A 17,695-nucleotide genomic window follows, 5' to 3' on the forward strand; every position below is an offset into this window, starting at 1 on the left:
GCTGCAGCCCAGCACCTTTGATTGCTTTCTTCACCATTTAAGGATGAGGAAAGCAGCCGCTTGGGGCCCAGCGAATTACCTGTGAGTGATTTGTTTTTGCTGCGAGTGCCTATGCCCTCACCACACAAACAAGCTCCTGAAGAAAGGAGGGTACAGACAGAGGAGGGAAAAAGAAAAAAAAAAAATAAAAAGCCAACAGGTTGATCTGGATTACATCAACGGTTACACCCTCCTCCGTTTAATGAACATAGGAGAACAGGTGCTTGTAATTCATTAGCCAACCCACGAGCTGAGGAGACAGGAATTAAGCCGACCAAACTCCTCAGTGTGCCACTACTCTCCTTCCCTTTGAGGCAGCAGCAGCAAGAAAACTTCATCTCTTTTTTTTTTTTTTTCCTTCCCCTTTCCCTCCCCTCCCCTTGAGCTGCAGAGCCGCAAGCTGAGCATGACTAACCTTTGCAAAGCCTTCACCAGTGGCTCCCTCTCCTCTTGGGAGGTGTCAGGGAAGATGAGCAGAGGAAAAGCAGCCAGCACGTCCCCGGATCGCCTGGGCCGCTGCAGTCCCAACGGGTTGGCCAGCAATGGCCACAGCTCCCTCAGCCTCCATGGAGATGGCGGATACCGGTGCTCCTCTTATCCCTCCTTCTCCATCGACAGGAGACTCCTGGCCCCCGTGCACCTCGATATCGACTCAGACTTCCAAGCCGTGCGGCAGCAGGAAAAAGAGGACATCAAGTTGCTCAACAACCAGTTTGTGACCCTAATTGAGAAGGTAAGGTGAGCGACTGAGGACCACGGTACAGCATGGGGACAAGGATGGTGGTGGGGAAGCAGACACTAACCAGTCTCTCAGGAGACTTATCAAGGCCTTCAGCTAACCACTGCCAGGCTCTGAATATTAGACTAATTACCCAATTAGTTATTTCTTCAGTGCTATGTGTTTCAACAAAGGCTAGCAGTGTCTCTAGGTGAAGCCGGGCCATATCTATGGGCAGAGGCATCAGGCAGCCCGTGCCTCTCCTTTGCTGCCCCTGTCACCCCGTGGGACCCTGCCCTACCTGAGCAGCAAAGGCATGGCCACAGAGGCACGGTGCCAGATAGAGCAGGCCTCGGCTCCTGTAGTGGACAAACAGCCACGGTCGCTGACGCTGATTAAGGCGGCAGTTCAAATTCTTCTCCAACTGCTCAAGAGAGCTGGAAATTCACCTCCGTGCCAACGTGGTGGGCAAGGGAGACCTCCCACCCACCTCCCTCCTCTGTGGTTTTTGTTGCGAGGGGTTGCGTGCTTAGCCAAGAAAGTGTTGCTTTCATCTCTTAAGATCCATGAGAAGGCAGAAGGTTTTCTCAAAGGAAAACAACTCATCCAGCCGAGGCAGGTTTCTGCAAAGCCCTGGTGCTCTGTAAACAGATGGTAATCTCCTAGGAGGATTGCTTCACTGCAGTCTACAATACAGGCACTCAATGCCAAGCTACTATGGCTTGGGATTTATTTTGTTTTGTTTTAGCTCTACCTCTAAGAGGACCTGTATTCACACTGGGAAGGAGAAGGGCAGGGGAACCATCTCCCATAGCATCTATCCAAACTGAATAGCTGTGAACCAGCCACACCTGTATATGCAAAACAGGCATGTGGCTGTACCAGGGGGCTGACCCTGGCTGGAGGGGCATGGCAGCTTCCATGTCTGTGCTTTTCCAAGCACAGGTCTTGGCAATGTGCATTTGGAGAACCCCTGGTTTGGAAGTCACCCAGGTGGGTTGTGTTGCACGTGCTGCAGGACTAGTCCTTTGACTATCCCGATCGAAAGGTCAGGGTTTGTGTGGATGTTGGTCCTGCTCAGAAATCAGACCTCAGCAGAAAGGATGGGGGTAGGGGAGATGGGACAAGACCATGCAGTGACGATATGTACGTGAGCCAGACCACATGCACTAGCCTGTTCCGTGCAAAGAGGGATGGAATAAGTAAGAAAGCCTCCAGGTTTCCTGATAAACCCAATCTGGTGGCCTGCTGATAAGTGTGCATTACAGGCTTGATGAACAGAGGATACAAACACCCCACCTTAGCTGGGTGGTTTTGACTTTAGTGCTGGCAGCTCCTGCATTGAGCTTTGAAGGTTGTAGCTTCAAGTGGTACATCAAGTGGCAAACTTCAGCCATCTGCCTCAGGCCCTCATTCCAGAGGAAAGTAATGACACTGACTTGTCAAAGAGAACTTGCCTTTTTAATCAGGAATTCAGATGGTCTCAAGCCTGAGCGGCTAATTCCTCAGATAATTGACTGCACTAACTTTAGGAGTTTGCTGCTGATGGTTTTCCAGCAGGCTGTTCCAGACCTGCTAGTATTTATTTTCCACCCAGATATGTCCAGGTGGAAAACAGGGAAAAGCCAAGTCATGGAGCCCCTGGTTGAAGCCCTAGCTTTAGCCTGAGCAGCACAGAGGTAGAGGCCTCTGAGGACCAAGCTTTGGTCACTTCCTCTGTGTTCAGGCATGATTTTCCAGGAAATGAGGCCAGATCTAGGTGATTCTTCTGCTGCAAAGCTCACGTTAAAAGACTTTGCAAGGAAGAATTTCTGCTAAGAAGGATGGTGTATAAGCCAAGATGTAAGGGGTTCAGCCCACTGGATGGGGATGGTCTGGGAACAGGAAAGAAACTGAATTGTTTGGGGAAAGGAGAAAAAGAGCAGCTAAGGATTAGGAGCAAGGTCAGGAACTGAGACTTGATTTGACACTCAAAGATGGACTTAGAACAACAGCCAACACATTCAGTCATTTACTATCCCAGCAGCAAACAGGGAAACTGCCTTAAAATGAGAGGCTGTTCCTACAGACAATCCCACAGGCTCACCCCAGCCCCGCTGACCCCAGCCCTGCAGAGAGATGCTCTATCACGGTCTCTGAGATGCCTCAGATGGAGAGAACAAATGGCCCAATTGGCTTCTGGTAGCCCCAGAGGCCACTTACTTGTGCCACTTGCAATGCCCCTTTCTGGCTCTGCTGCAGCATCATCCTCCAGTTCTCAGCCTCACGCATGCACACACACACACAGTGTGCCACTGATTTTGTGCCAGGACAAAGCAGCCAGTCAGTAGACTGGACTACCAACGGGATGTCTATGGCCATGTGTTAGGATATCAGGAAGAAAGGATTAGGTCTCTAACAGTGAGACCTGGAAGATCCCAACACTCACATCCCTTCTGCTGAAAACTAACTGTGAGCATTGGAATGCTTCTGCTTTGCTTGGCTGCTCTCTGTTCCTGCTTCTCTCTCTCTCTGTTCAGACAAGAAGTGTTCTGGGAAAGATGCTGTCTCTCACCATGTGCATCTGTGCAGCAGTCAGCAGTTGGGAACTCTGCCTTTTCAATACACTGATGCTGCTTTGGGCCACAGAAAGTCAAAGTCAAGGCTGAAGGCCAAGCAGAAGGTCAAGGCCTGATAGCATCTGCACCCCGCTGCTCACACCACACAGGGCACAGTATCAGCACTGAATCATCTCCATGACAGAGTGGAGGACACTGTTGGAGGCAACTGACAAATCACCAGCCAAAACATGACTGAAGGAGTTCGGTTTTGTTCCGAGAGCAATAAGAGAGGTAGCAATTAGATATTAATTTAAGTTAGCCAAGAGCTTTGAAGATGAAAACTGTTAAACACTGAGCATTACTGTTAAGATTGTGAATATTAGGAAAGAAGGGTGCCAGGCTCATCAAACGGCAGGTGGATGAAAATGCAGCATATCCTCTCTCAAGCAGACAGGCGCACGCACACATAGACCTCATGTGGAGTCTGTAATTATTTTGCTTATTCTCTAGAGTTCCCATAGGCCTTGTCTATGTTACTTTGCAATACAAACCAGGACTCTGATTCATTACTCAAACTTCACCATGGTGTAATCCCACAGATTTGAGAGGAGTTATCTTTGTGCCACTCCGAGGTAGTAAATCTGACTTTCATTCACCCTGGACATCTGTGCACAACCTGTGGTGGATTTTCAGCCTTTGCTTCAATATGTTCACAGGCAAAGGGGACTAGCATTGAACAGTTCTATTTTTCAGTGACTTAATAAAAGATGCTCATTCACTTTGATGTTCTATCAAACATGAACATGTTCTATCAATAAATTAATTAGTAGGTAATGTGTAAAACCTCTAAAAGTCCCTATAACCCTCTATCCTCAGGCCTAATTTTCAGGGCATTTCTCGTTCTTACCTGGAAACCTCCGCTGATTCCAGCAGCTTCTCACTGCTCTGAAGGTCTCCAGGTCAATGTCTCCTGCCCTGCCAGGAGCAGTCAGCTTTGATTTTGGCTGTCAGTGTTACTAATATCTCGGAAACCTCTTCTGTAGGTCCAGTGCTTGGAGCAACAGAACAAGATCCTGACGACAAGGTGGAACTTCCTGAAGGATCAAGACAATTCCCACTCTGAGTTGGACATCAAGGCCATCTACGATCAGTACATGAGCAAAATGAATCAAGAGATGAAGGCGCTCAACTACGAGCAGGAAAATCTTGAGTTGGAGCTGACAAAGGTCCTGAGCACCATGGATAACTTTCGAAGCAAGTAGGTGTCTAGCCTAGCTGGGTATTACAAGGGGGAAGGTATCAGTTCAGCTGTGTGCACAAAGAATAGTGTGGGATTGATTTAATACATAAAGCCTGTTATTCCCAGGAACAAATTCCTAGTTTGGTGTGCACAGAATTGTGTATTTGAGAAGTTAGCACCCTAGCCTTTTCCTGATGAACTAGAGATGAAAGGAAACCCATAAAGAGTGAAATACCAAAGAGTGCAGGGCATCTGAGAAATGCCTCAGGCCAGAGAACAGCTCTGGGGAACAGTATTATCAGGAATGACAGCCACTAAAACAGAGAAATATTTATTCTCCATGCTATTGCCACAAACCAGAACTTTCTCCCCAAACCATTTTATGGATCTAGGCTGCTTCATACTAAAACATACCTTCCTTTTCCCCTTCACCCCACAACATTCAATGCAAAATTCTGCTTTGACCAAAAAATCAGACTTTTACCCAGAAAACCTCTTGACAGAAAATACTGAGGCAGCTGAAAGTTTAAGGAAGGACCAGCTGCCACGTGCTTATCGCTGCTTTTGCCAAGAGCTTTGAGATCTTCAGATAAGAGCATCTGAGATGTGCCATGGCTTATTCAAGAAGACAATGCTTTTCTTATTATCGGTGTCATTTGCATACCACAGATGAATCCACAATTAGATACTTTCCCTTACAGTTACACCCATCTGCCTACACAAGATCTCTGGAGTCTTCCATGCTGATTTGTAGCAAAGCACCATGTATGGGCCCTGTCAAAACAGAACAGTGATGCTAAGGGACTACCCTTCCGCTGGCACTGATAGACATCACTGTAGTAATAGCCCAAACCTGTTCCTGAGGTATGAAGTGATGCGTAAATAATGACAGTGCCCTCTCCGGGGAGTTTAGCCCAAGGATCTTAAAGCTCTTTGCAGCCTTTGATTAAACCAGCCACTCAATGTATCTGCAAATTAGGGGAAGGACCGATACCTCCACTTTACGGACATATTAACGGAGACACAGCAGTTAAATGTCTTAACTCCAGCTCCCAGCGCAAGCTGGTGGCAGAGCAGGAATAGGAACTAGGAGTTTGGTTCTTGACCTTATGCTGAAATCATTATGCTCAGCATCCTTCAAGAAGTGACATACTGATACCCAGGTGCCCAGAAGTACCTAAATTCCTTGCAGTGTCCATCTGCTCTTTGTTTGGATGCTGGTTTCACTACAAGACTTAGGCTCACTGATGCTTGCTTCGCTGACAGGTAGAAACCCTGAGCTCAGATCAAAGCCACAATATGGATTATGCCATTTACTCCCTGCCCTAAAAAGGTTAAAGCCTGTCATCCCTCTCTGGAGCACTTGGTCTTCCTTGCACTTCCCCAAGGAAGTAACTGCTCTATGGCCCTGCAGTTATAAAAGATACTTCTTGGTTTATTCCCTGACAGTCAGGAAAACCCAGGTAGGAAAATGGCTGGGCTGGTGGAGAAATGTCAGATCAGTCAACCATATCTGCTCTCACAGTTTGTACTCATATTTGTATTCAGTAATTGTCTCATTAATTGCCTGCGCCTGGCACTTCATTTATTTTTCAGCCTGATTTCTTAAGGATTTGTGCTTACACAAACATGCTATCTGTATGTTTCCCCCTACCGTTTGATTTTCTTGGGCAGTTACTACCTAGCTGGACAACAGGATAAGATATGATAGGGAAGCTACACCCCTCAAAATTAAAAAAAGAGACTGACTAGAGGAACAGGACCCACCCCACACCCAACACACACAGAATATAAGGATGCAGCATATGCACATGTGCAGTATTAGACAGCAGAGAATCCACAATGGGCACCAGCTTACAACTAGCCCAACTGTCGGTCTTGAGAAGAGTTCCCGTTTTGTGGGACTACACAGCCATGGGAAAACAGCGTTCAGAAATTACACTGCTCCTCAAAGCACTTCTCCCTCATTTGCGGAGCCTTCCCCTTCCGCTTTCTCCCATTTGTGAGCTGCAAGGCACGAGCCCTGCCAGGGGTGACCTATGCAGCAAAACCCACCCTGTCATTGGGGACTGTTAACACCCAAAGCCAGTGCAGGTGGATTTCTCTGACAGTGACAATGCACTGTGCTGCTCCCAGCAGTTAGTGATTCACAGGGAGAGAACTGCTGCTTCTGCTGAGCCTTCTCCAGGCAGCAGTCCAACCCCATCCTAACCCACACTGGCTCTGTTGAGTCCTGCACGCTGCCTTCGAGAAGGCTGCCTCAGCCCAGTTGTTTTTCTGGAGCAAATGGTCTGTCTAAACCATGCAAATTTGGAGACTTCCAACTCCTCTGGAGGTTTCTTTTCCCAAGGGAATTTTGGGGGGGAGGAAAAGCTAATAACTTCACTGGCAAATTTAACTGGTTATGTTCTCATCCAAGCTGTGGCACTCCAGATGAAACATGCCAGGCACACGGTGATGACCCAAGCAGGCTGCTGCCCAACAGATCACTTAAGATGTGAAATCTACCTGTCAGCGCCCCTCTGCAAGGCCCTAATTTGTCTGTTTTCTCTGTCCAGGGACTGCTTTCCAAAACCATACAGGAGATTTAAATAGCTGAGATACTTGCGCCTCCTTCTCAAATTAGGTTGTCATTGACCAGCAATTCCAAACACAGAGAAGAATGGAGAGGGGATAGGGAAGCTGGTTGGAGGCTGGCACAGCGTCTCAAACCCTGCTTCTTTAGGAAGTCAAGCTAAAAATCAAATACCGAAACATACCTGAATAGGGATAACTGCCCAGAGGTGTACAAGCAAACACTTGTACAAGTGTTTGCTTCAGCTCCCCACATGTGTGATTTGCATGTGCAAAGACCCCTTTGAATGAGAAGGCTGGGAATTTTTGCCTATGCTGACCTACTCTGGTGTGGCACTGGGTAGATACTGCAGGAAAATATGGGGCATACAGCCCTTAGGGGATCCCTTTCTGAGATCCAGGAATTGTATTAGTCAAATCTTGCCACCTGAATATTAGGCAGTCAACACCCCTCTACCTTCAACCTCTGCAGTTGGTTTTCAGCTACTTCCTGCCCCATTTCCTTGCTCCACAAGAGGAAGACTGACTTAATTTTACGTCACCAGGCTCAGGTCCATCCCACCACTATATCTTCACCCTAAAGTAGTCTTGAAGGCACATCCTGAGAGGAACATAGGCCTGCCTCGGATTTGGTTCACCTCTGATTTTGCTTCACTGTCTACGGAAGGAGCCCAAGGCAACCAGACGCCTGTCTCAAGCGTGTCTTAAGTGCATGAATTGAGAAGGGATGGATTTATGCCTTAATGCATGACTGCTTGAGGATTATCTCTAAGAAGATAAATGCTGTAATGTGTTTGTGGAATGCCCCATCCACATGTGAGTCACCTCCCGGCCGCCAGGTCCCTCCAGAGCCGTGCAGTGAGCATGTTTGGCTGGCTGGGCCTGCTCTCTTTCACTCGAGTGTTGTTTGTTCAATATGCAAGATTATGTCAGCGCCCGGCAATGTGTGAAGCTGCTTCAGCAGGCTGGGACAGACTGGGATTGGGCTGAGATGCAGTGAGGATGAAGGAAGAGTGGCAGGCTGTAATTAAGCTCAGTACATAGTTGCTGGCAGCAAGGCTAACATTCCAGCTAAAGAGCAGAGAAACCAGACAGGTAAATCTCGTTAGCCACGCTAACTGCCCTTACAAAAGCAGGTAAGGAGAGGGCAATTTTAACACCATGGGGGTACTCAAGAGGAATCTTAAAAGTGCCTAAATGTAGAGTCTGTGACTGTCAGATCCCCTCCATGCCCCCACTACCCCCTCTGTCGAGGAAGCAACAGCTCCACAGAGCTGTTTTTGATATTTCAGGTCAGCTCCTGAGCATGACTTACCTCCTTCCCCTGCAATGTGATCCCCTGTGCTGTGTTCCCAATTCCTTCTCCTCTTTCTGGTCCTAGGCACAGCTCCTCTTTCTCCTAAAGGTTTGTACAACAGCAGGGAAGGCTCTCGAGAGTAACTGCAGTGATGATGCACCAGACCACCAAACAATAGAATATGGCTGTCATTCCTGACTTTATCATCATCAGTCTGTTAGGAGATGCCATTTTACCTCATTCTCAAAGGTCTCAGCCTTCCCCATATCAACTTGGTGACATTTATAAGTAGCAATGAAAGGTTTAATTCACAGCCTGGAAATGCTATGCGCACATTAGGCTAAGAGGAGCCTGAGGTATCGTGGAAGAGCAGGGAAGCTGCGACCTTGCTGACAGCATAACCTGCTCTGGTCTCAGCAGAAGAGCCAACACTCCCAAAGTGTGTCCAGCAGTGCAGTGGGAGATACCAAACATCCATCACATAATGCTCCTGCATGGCAAACAAACCAACCTCTGCTGGTCACACACCAGGCCCAAAGGAGACCCTGTGGCTTCCTGATCAGACACCTGCTTTTAGCAACACCAGGGCTAGCCACGTGCTCATCCGAAGTGCCAACAAGGGTTGGTGTGTTCCCTAAACTACTCTCTCATGTCTGCTGCTGGCCATCAAGAAATGCATTTGCCCCTGGACTAAGTCTTTACTATCCTGGTCCTGCCTTATCAAACCCGTTTTTAAACACCTGCGGGGTTGGTTCCTCTGCCAGATATTTAGCCATTAGGACTCCACCCTATCCCGTCTGGTTTTTGTTACCTTCTGCTCTGTGGGCACTGTTTTCCATGAATTGCTTTGCCAGGTCCTGTGTTACTTCACAAATTGTGCTACATTTAGGATAAGTTATGACACTAGTCCAGTATTCTCGGAATTTTCACAAGTCAAAGTTTTCTCCCTTGAGAAGACTCTCAGACTCTGGAAATTAAATGAAGAGGATAGCTGAAAGAAACAGAAGAGGAAGGCTTAGGGTGAAAATTTAGAAGTCTTTGGGCATGCAACTGGGTTTCGCAGAGAGTAATTCACCACACCCCAATTCTCCATGCCTACTCTCTCTTTCTGTGGCAAATGTGAGGTAACCTGAGGTTGCTTAGCCCTCAAATTAAATAGAATTAAAGATACCTCCTCTCTACTCTGGGGCTCTTCAGACTTAAGGTGCTCATGGTGTTACTACAGAGCAGCTGGCATGCGGCAGCTTGTTATCCTCTCTCTTGTCCAAGATGCCCACACCTAGGAGATACCTCTCCTTGCTGTCTAGCATATGTCAAGGAGGTGGGACATCACAGCAAAAGCAGAAAGTTTCAAAACCGACGCTTTTGGGGGCCAGAAAGACAACCTTAAGCACCCCAGAGGCTTTCACTATGTACAATTTCTTACTGCTTTTTCCACTCTCCTTAGATACGAGGATGAAATTCGCCTCTGTAGCGGCATGGAATACACCTTCACAGAGCTCAAAAAGGTCAGTGGCAAGAGAAGCTTTTTATCGGGACAGGCTCTACACCAGCTCTGCGTCGTCACAGAAGAGCCTGGAGAGGCAAGATGGTCCAGGCTCAGCTAAGACGGTCCAGACGGCTAGCTCTGGACCGAGTCCTTGTACCACAGATGTTTTGTGGGGTAATAAGGTCTTGAGGAGGACAGTAGAGTGGTGAACACCATCACCATTTCAATAGGAAAAGTACAAGTGAGTCTGGGCCACTTGTGGTTACAGAAAAGCCCCACGGCTCTTGGTGGAGCACTTGGGGGTCAGACCATGCCTGCACCCAACCACACTGCAATTACACTGGCCAGACCTGGCCTGGAGGGGTCTGCACCCCAGGACCCTCTGAGACACCACCTCTCCTCCCTGGCATGTATTCTCTCAGATTGACATCATAGGTTGGGAAAGGCTGGAAATTGATAAATGTGTTTGCTTTTGTTTCCTGTCACACGGACACACCCTGTTTAAACATCCCAACCCTGACCTAGCTGCATTTGAATATCAGCTGAAATGGGAAGCTTTGTGCACAGCCTTTACATTAAAAAAAAAAAAAAAAAAATCCAAGATGCAGGAATGCAGGGTACTATTAGACAGAGGAAACGTTCTCCACAAATGATCATTATGGCTAATTGCATGTTTTCCCTGACACACTCATCAGCCAGTAAGGGCAGTTCTGGTGACTTTTGTGGATGGCATCAGAGTTTTCAATAACCCATGCTTTTTGTGGTGAACAAAAGATGAGTAGGTATGGACCAGCCCTGCCTGTTTCCTTCTCCACCCTACCTCATTTGAGACTTCCACCAAAGCACTCGCTCAAAAAAATAATAAAAAAAAAAACTGCAGAGGAAAAAGGTCCACAAAGGAACCTCCCTACTCGTAGAGCAGCAGAGCAGTTTCACAAGTACCTGCCAATAAATAGCAAGCAAGGCACTTGCTGGGGGAGCGGTGGCAGGGGGAAAGACTTCTTGCTACAAACTCAAAGACAAACTATTGATTAATATACTTTCCATCTCCTGTAGGATTTAGATGTGAGCTCCTTGCATAGAACTGAGCTGGAGGCAAAACTCAACGGGCTCCAAGAGCTGATGGATTTGAAAAAAACCATCTATGAGCAGGTAAAAATGCATTTGGGAGAGTGGCCCGGGAACACACAAGCTACCATGCAAATAAGTGACATTTTTGTGGACAGTTCCACTACAGAGAGGGCATTGTTCCAGATTTACACCAAAATGAGAGCTTGTCCAGGGGAGTTGCATGGTGTTGCAGACAACTGTTAGATGGCTTAAGGCAGGGTCTCTTGAGCTAATCCCCTTCCCTTAATTAAACCAGCTCCATTTTAAATTTGATGAGGATGTTCCTTCTGCCCCACAGCTACTGCAGGGAGGCTGGTCCAGCAGGTCTCCCCCTGAACAGTCCAGAACCCCCATCTAACTCCTGAGCTGGCTGGTTTTGGGCTCAGCTCTTAACCCCCACTGATAGTGTTTGCCTTGAGACCAAGTTCCCCAGGTCATGAGTGAGCTGAATATTATTCTATTCAGATTCAGAGGAGGGGCTCAACAAGAGACAAACTGTGGTGAACCTGGGTGAGGTGCTGCATGCTCTTTAACACAATCCAACATACTCCATTTCCACTTAAATGAGAAGTGCGCAGTTAGGTATGATTTGACCAAGGGGGGAAGAATACAGAGTCTGCAGCCCTTCAGACAAACCCAAAGGCTGCAGTGTGCCTGTATCTACTCAAACAGGGTGAAGCGATTACAGCCACTTACTCAGAGCCTGTAAAATGTTACCAAGCAGGCTCAGCCGTGTTTTGGGAATACTAATGATTCGTCTAAATTCTACCAATACAAACAATTAAAATGCTTGACAGAGGAATGTTAACATTCCTTGTGGGGAAGCTGAGGCACAGAGAGGCAGAAGGACCTGCATAATATCTGAACTTCATTAGAACACATGCTCTGCCTGCAACTAACCATGAAGCCTTACCTTCCTTAAAATTATAAGATTATTCCTCGTGCAAGGCAATTCACAGGGGTAGTTGGAAATCAGATCCTGCTGTGAGGATCTTCTTGAGCTGAATTCCTCCAGGTTCTACATTGCTGTCCTGGAAGAAGGCTGCATTTTTTTGACCCATGCTTCATGTAAAGAAATTACCCTCCACCTCTCTCTCTGCCCTCTCCTCTCAATAGCTTGTTTTCAGGTTAGTCATTTTCTCGCCTGTACCTGTTGATTTGACTGACATCAACATATAAGCACACATATCCAGTGGAAGGGCAAATGAGGAAAACTTTGCTTGACAGTTTTGCTCACAGCTTGTTGCTATGAATCAGAAGAAAATCCCAGCCTCAATCCTCATTAAACCACCAGGTTTTTTGGTATGGGTTTTTTTTTTTTCTTCCCCTCCCCTGGCAGAGGATGCTCAAGTATTTGCAATAAACATGCGTTTTCTCATATAGCTATTAACCTGCTTAAAGATTAACAAAGAGGCTCAAGGATTAAACACCAGTGGGAAAAAATACACTGATAATACCTCTCTTTGGAAGAGTGGTGGGGTATTTTTCTATTATCCATGAATCACCATATCAGGGTGCCCTTTGTTTACCCAGTCAGGGGAAGGCAAGGCAAACAAGGTATACAAATGCTTCTCTAAAGAGATTAGAGCCCTCAGCACAAAAGGGAAGAACAAAAACATCAAGATGAAAGGTAAGTGATGGGGAGAGATGTATGCTGCTCTTTTTTAACACTGGTGTAAATCAGAAGCAACTGCAGATACTGATAAGAGTGACACCCCTGCAGGAACAGTTTGAGGCTGGGGGGGAGCTGCCAAGTGAATGTGTACGCCATCTGCACAACATCAAGTCATGTCTCGCCTGGATACAAACCACCCAGGAGTGCAGTTTACAGGCACGGATTAAGAGTCCTTTTTAGGTTCACTGAGGGCAGTCTGCATTCATCGTTTGGCTCCTTTTTCTAAAGCTGTGACCGAGTCAGCTATCAAGAGCAAATATCCCAGTCAGCATGTGTGCACATGTTCCTGCTTCCCCCATGCTGGCTTGAGTTTCCCCAGCATATGAGAGCAGTTCTGGGGACTGGAATAGGTCTGCAAGCGACAGATGCGTTCAGAGAAGAGTCCTGTTTCTCCTTTCTCTAACTAGACACAAAGCAGACTATAACAACACCAGTGGCAGCCACAGCCTCCCTAGATACTGAAGCAGAGCTCAGCAAAGGCATCTTCCTAGCACCACCAGCCTGCAAAATGATTGACACTGCCCTAATTCTTGCCCAAGACATACAGGCCCACCATCTGAATATTTATATTGAAGCATAACCATCAGTTCAATTAACCTGCTCCTGATGCAGTACAAATGCACTACTTTGTCAGATTCTTAACGGGTTGTATCCAAAGGTCACAAACCAACACCCTACACTGAGTCTGGATTTTATGGAGAAAATAATACCAGCTTCCAAACTTCAGAGACTGAAAACCTAGGAAACCTCACCATCTCCACACTGCGTATGGAAGATGCTTTGCCTAGCTAACAGCAGCAGATCTGCCAGGGTTCAGCTCCCTCCTGGCTTGTAGCTTTGTTGACTACTTGGTATCTCAGTCCTGTCCTCTCTTTGCTATTCAGGAACTCGAGGAGTTGCTGACAGAAATTAAGGACATTTCTGTTGTACTGGGAATTGACAATGCATGCAAACTTGATCTGAGCAGAATTGTGGAAGAAGTGAGGGCCCAGTATGAAGCCCTGGCTCTCCGGAGCTGGGAAGAAGCTGAAGCACTTACCAGGAGAAAGGTATTTGTCTCCTTATCTGATTGATACTGGGGAGAGGCAGGGAAAGAAGAGGGAGAGAGATCAGCCTAGAAACTACAGGAATCAGCAAGATGTGGAGGGACACACTACACCTGGGAATGGAGGGAGGGACAGGGTGCTAACCCACATCAACTCCTCCTAACTCAGGTGTGTAAATTAGTAGTTTCATTGCTCTAGGCTCTCAATTCTGTCAGTGGAGAAAGGCAAGGACATCTCCCAGTGGCAGCTTGTCCCACCTAAGATGCAAATGACCTTCCACTGGTGTCTCCTCCAAACAGAGGAAGAATGTGATTAACCCCAAGAGAGACTTGCTCTATACCTGGCACAGCTACAGTCAGAAGAAGATATGGGAATGAGCCCCTAATCCTTCTACACACCCACTGTTTTTCCCCAGTTAGGCACTTCTCCTCAAGGGCAGTGGGAATCCTCCCAGCTTCCATTGCTACAGCAGAGGAGGCATGCAGATAACCCACTCTTCCATCTCTCCTGCAGCTGAATGAAGGAAGCACCCAGTCAGGCACTTACGGGGGTCACCTCCTTGACAGCCGACGGGAGATCGCAGACCTGAACATACAGATCCAGAAGCTGAGGTCCTGCATCGTGTCCCAAAAGAGCCAGGTGTGTCCTGGGGTGGGGGACAAAACTCTAACATACAGGTCTGAAATTACAACATACCTAACGCCTCCACCACCCTTTTCCCTTTGCAACACCAGTGCCTGTACTTAGAGGAGCATATCAAAGAAGCAGGAGAGCATGGCGAGATGGCCCTCAAGGATGCCAAAGCCAAACTGGTCAAGCTAGAAGAAGCCCTACAGAAGAGCAAGGAGGATATGGCTCATCTGGTGAAAGAGTATCAGGAGCTGATGAACATCAAGCTGGCACTGGATGTGGAGATCCTCACTTACAGGAAGCTGATGGAAGGGGAGGAGAGCAGGTAAGCTGCACTTTCTTGAGCCTGAAGAGGGGAAGGGATGCACCCAAACACCTAGGGAGAAAGCAGACATCCCAAGCTTTGAGTCTGGTATTGAAGGTTTGATCAAAGAAAGAACAAATTCCAGCATTCCCCATAGAGTTCAGCCCTATTTCTGGCTCTGCAGTTTTCCTTAGACTCCCCACATTGGACAGGTTCCAGCACTTCTCTAGATGATGCTTTGCCCAGATGCTGCTGAGTTAGCCTTCATGATCCAACCATGCACTTGGCTCTGCCCACATAGCTCAGCTCAAATGGGCCAAACTCCAGTCCTCTACATCTCTTTGGCACTGCAGAGGTTAATATGTGTCCTCACACTGTTCACAGCATGGAGCAACCAACACCCACGGTCATCAGCACCGTCCACTCCAGACCAAAGCACCGTAAGTGGTTTTATTCATACAACTTGGTAAAGCAGAGTGTGAATTAAACATTTCTAACCTCCCCCCTCTCATTCACCCCAACCCCTGCAGCTTCTGCCAGCACCCTGAGAAACTCCAAGCTGTTTGCAAGAGGAACAGGCAGCACCAATGGTGAGATGAAGCCAAATGGAGGCAGCGCAAAGATACTGCTCTCTAGAAGCCACAGTGACAACTCAGCAACACCTGCAGATGCCTTCATCAGTGGTGCCCGGCCAAAGCTCAGTTCCCTGCCCACAGAAGAATGCTAGGAGAAACAGAGCCCCACTGCATAAACACAAGACCCGTTGGCATCTGTAGCCAAATGAGGCCAAAGCACTTTCTCCTGAACTCAAGCCAATGTCCAGGGGACAAAGGATAAGAATCCACTCCAGGCTATCTCTTTTAAGTTTGTCTTTACAACATTCCAGTTAACATCTCTGTTACCAGTTACAAGCAGAAACCGACCCAGGATTTTAGAGACTCTCCCATTCAGATACCACACCAACATCTTCCTCTCTAAGTCTGTTTCCCCAGAGGACTTGCATTCACAACCTTCAAGATCTACCTATAGGCAACTTGGCAGGAGGGGAAAGAATTATTACACAAGCTTTTAACACAGCAGCCAGAAGCCATCAGCCCAGCCATATTACCAGTGTTACAAAATCATTCTCTCTGCTCTGTCCCTGCTCTATGCATGTCTGTGAGAGGTGTTCACTGATGTGGCTTTCAAAAGAAGGCAGCACTGAGCTTTCCAAACTGAACTCATGGGGAGATGCAGGTAAACAATCTGAGCCAGATGGATTTGCGACATCTGGATTTGCATATCTGGTGACAAACATGCTGGCTGTACCAGGAAGGGGATCCTTGGCCACTTCGGAGCATTTAACTGATTTTACTGCCTTTTGGGTGGCCCCTCATTCCTTCCCACGCCACCAAAGCTAAAATTCCTCAAAACTTGTATTTTCATAAGCCACCTCTCTCTAACAGAGAGCATCTCTGCCTGTCTCACCTAAAGGCATTCCAGACTCCACACACTGTGGTGCTAGGTCCTAAAAATGGGATACAACAAGCAGGACTTGTCTTTGTATTTATTGAACCTACCTAGCAGCTTTTACCTTACCTGGCTGACACCAGCCAATGCACACCAGTCATGTTGCACCAAAGCTACTAGAGCCAACTCTGTAGATGCCACATCCCCCTGCCAGCAAGGTGGGAGGGGGAGATGTTCTGGCCTCAACACAGACATTTCTGTGGCCCTCTTGCACAACCTAACATAGGCAGTGCCCTGCAGTATCTTCCTTTATAAGGCCAGGCTCTGGCCTCACCCATTGCCATGCAGCCCCACTTGAGTTCCCAGATCTTGAGTTCCCAGGAGGAGTTGTTAATAGTCTCTTGGCATATTTCTGTTGAGTGCATCACAGTATTTCCACACTTCTGTAGGACAGACAACTACTGTAGCGTCTATATAACCGAACACTGGCTCTCCGGGGTTATGGCTGTTATAATAAAGTATTGTGTGTCACACAGAATGCATTGTGCTGTTGGTTTTCTCCAAGTTTCTTACCACATCCCACCTGAAACAGCAGTTCCTTCCCCAGATGCCAGCGGGTCTCAGCTGAGGGCTCTGGCTAAATTCTGGCAGCCAAATGAAGCTGAAATTGCTTCCCAGGTAATTTGTTCAGTCCACATCCCCAGGAAGAAGTACGTAGGGCTGGATGGGCAGATGCAGAGCCAGCAGCCAAGGCTTTAGGGAGCTCATCGCTGTTCTGCCAACAGGCTCCCACCTGGCTTTAAATCACAAAGCAGCTCAAGCATGTTTCAGGAGATGAAGAGTTATTGCATAGGCCACCACACTCTCACCACTGTACTCATCTACACAAAGCTTCCCCTTGCTAAACTCCCCCTGTACCTCTGCAAAGGGGAATTTCTGTGCACCTGGGACCCAAATCTGTCCTGGGGAACCACAGTTCCATGCAGCACCTCATTTCAGAGGTGCCCTTCCAGAGCACAGGGTTTTTCTTGGTGCTCCTTGCTCAAAAACACCCTCCTCTAAGGGACTTCCTTGGGAGATCCAAAACAGACAAGGCCCCCAGAGGTGCCAGGGGACTGGAGATGGGGACCATCTCTTCCCACCTGAGAGAAACACTGCACTTTCAATGTCAGCTCAAAGGGTACAGGGGCAGAGGAGGGGAGGACAGTCCAGGCCAGCCGAAAGAGCCCACAGCTGTTAAATCTGGTGTCTCAAACCAGCAGGGATGGGAAAAGGGGGAGCTATGAGTTAGCTCCCAGTCATATAAGCCATTCCTAGCTCAGAAGGAGACAGCACTTTAGTGGAGAGCTTCCCCTGGAGGCAGGACCCAGCTGAGCCCTTCAACAAAAGCCCTTCCAGCTGGAGGAACAATGCTGGGTTTGTGCAAGGCTGCACGACACCAAAGGTGCATGAGGCCCAGAAGATGAATGACTGCTCTGAATAGCCTGGCATCCTTGCGGGGGCGGAGGGCTGAGGCTCTGTGAGCGAGGGGGAAAGGAGAAACACAGAGCTAGTGTTGCCCTAAATGAAACCTGAATGGAAAGG

The 17,695-nt window shown here is 47.7% G+C and overlaps 2 protein-coding genes across 4 annotated transcripts in view; one reads left to right on the plus strand and one right to left on the minus strand.

The window, feature by feature from the left end:
- Positions 1–17,695, minus strand: part of LOC142040952 (keratin, type II cytoskeletal cochleal-like) — a 59,518-nt gene that overhangs the window by 23,543 nt on the left and 18,280 nt on the right. For 2 of the 3 annotated variants that reach the window (XM_075049396.1, XM_075049398.1), the window contains exon 1: positions 455–694. The exons of the other annotated variant lie outside the window; for it this stretch is intronic. The gene's annotated coding sequence lies outside the window, so the exon portion shown is untranslated. Of the gene's footprint in view, positions 1–454; positions 695–17,695 lie in introns of those variants that run through there. 3 annotated transcript variants of the gene reach the window in all.
- Positions 241–16,589, plus strand: LOC142040954 (keratin, type II cytoskeletal 80-like). Its single transcript, XM_075049400.1, has 9 exons — positions 241–772; positions 4,341–4,555; positions 9,856–9,916; positions 10,954–11,049; positions 13,567–13,731; positions 14,242–14,367; positions 14,463–14,683; positions 15,047–15,102; positions 15,193–16,589. The coding sequence occupies exons 1-9, from the start codon at positions 446–448 to the stop codon at positions 15,387–15,389; spliced, it is 1,464 nt and encodes a 487-aa protein (XP_074905501.1). The 5' UTR covers positions 241–445; the 3' UTR covers positions 15,390–16,589.

The sequence above is a fragment of the Buteo buteo genome, chromosome 17 (assembly GCF_964188355.1).
Source record: "Buteo buteo chromosome 17, bButBut1.hap1.1, whole genome shotgun sequence".
NCBI classification, from domain to species: Eukaryota; Metazoa; Chordata; class Aves; order Accipitriformes; family Accipitridae; genus Buteo; species Buteo buteo.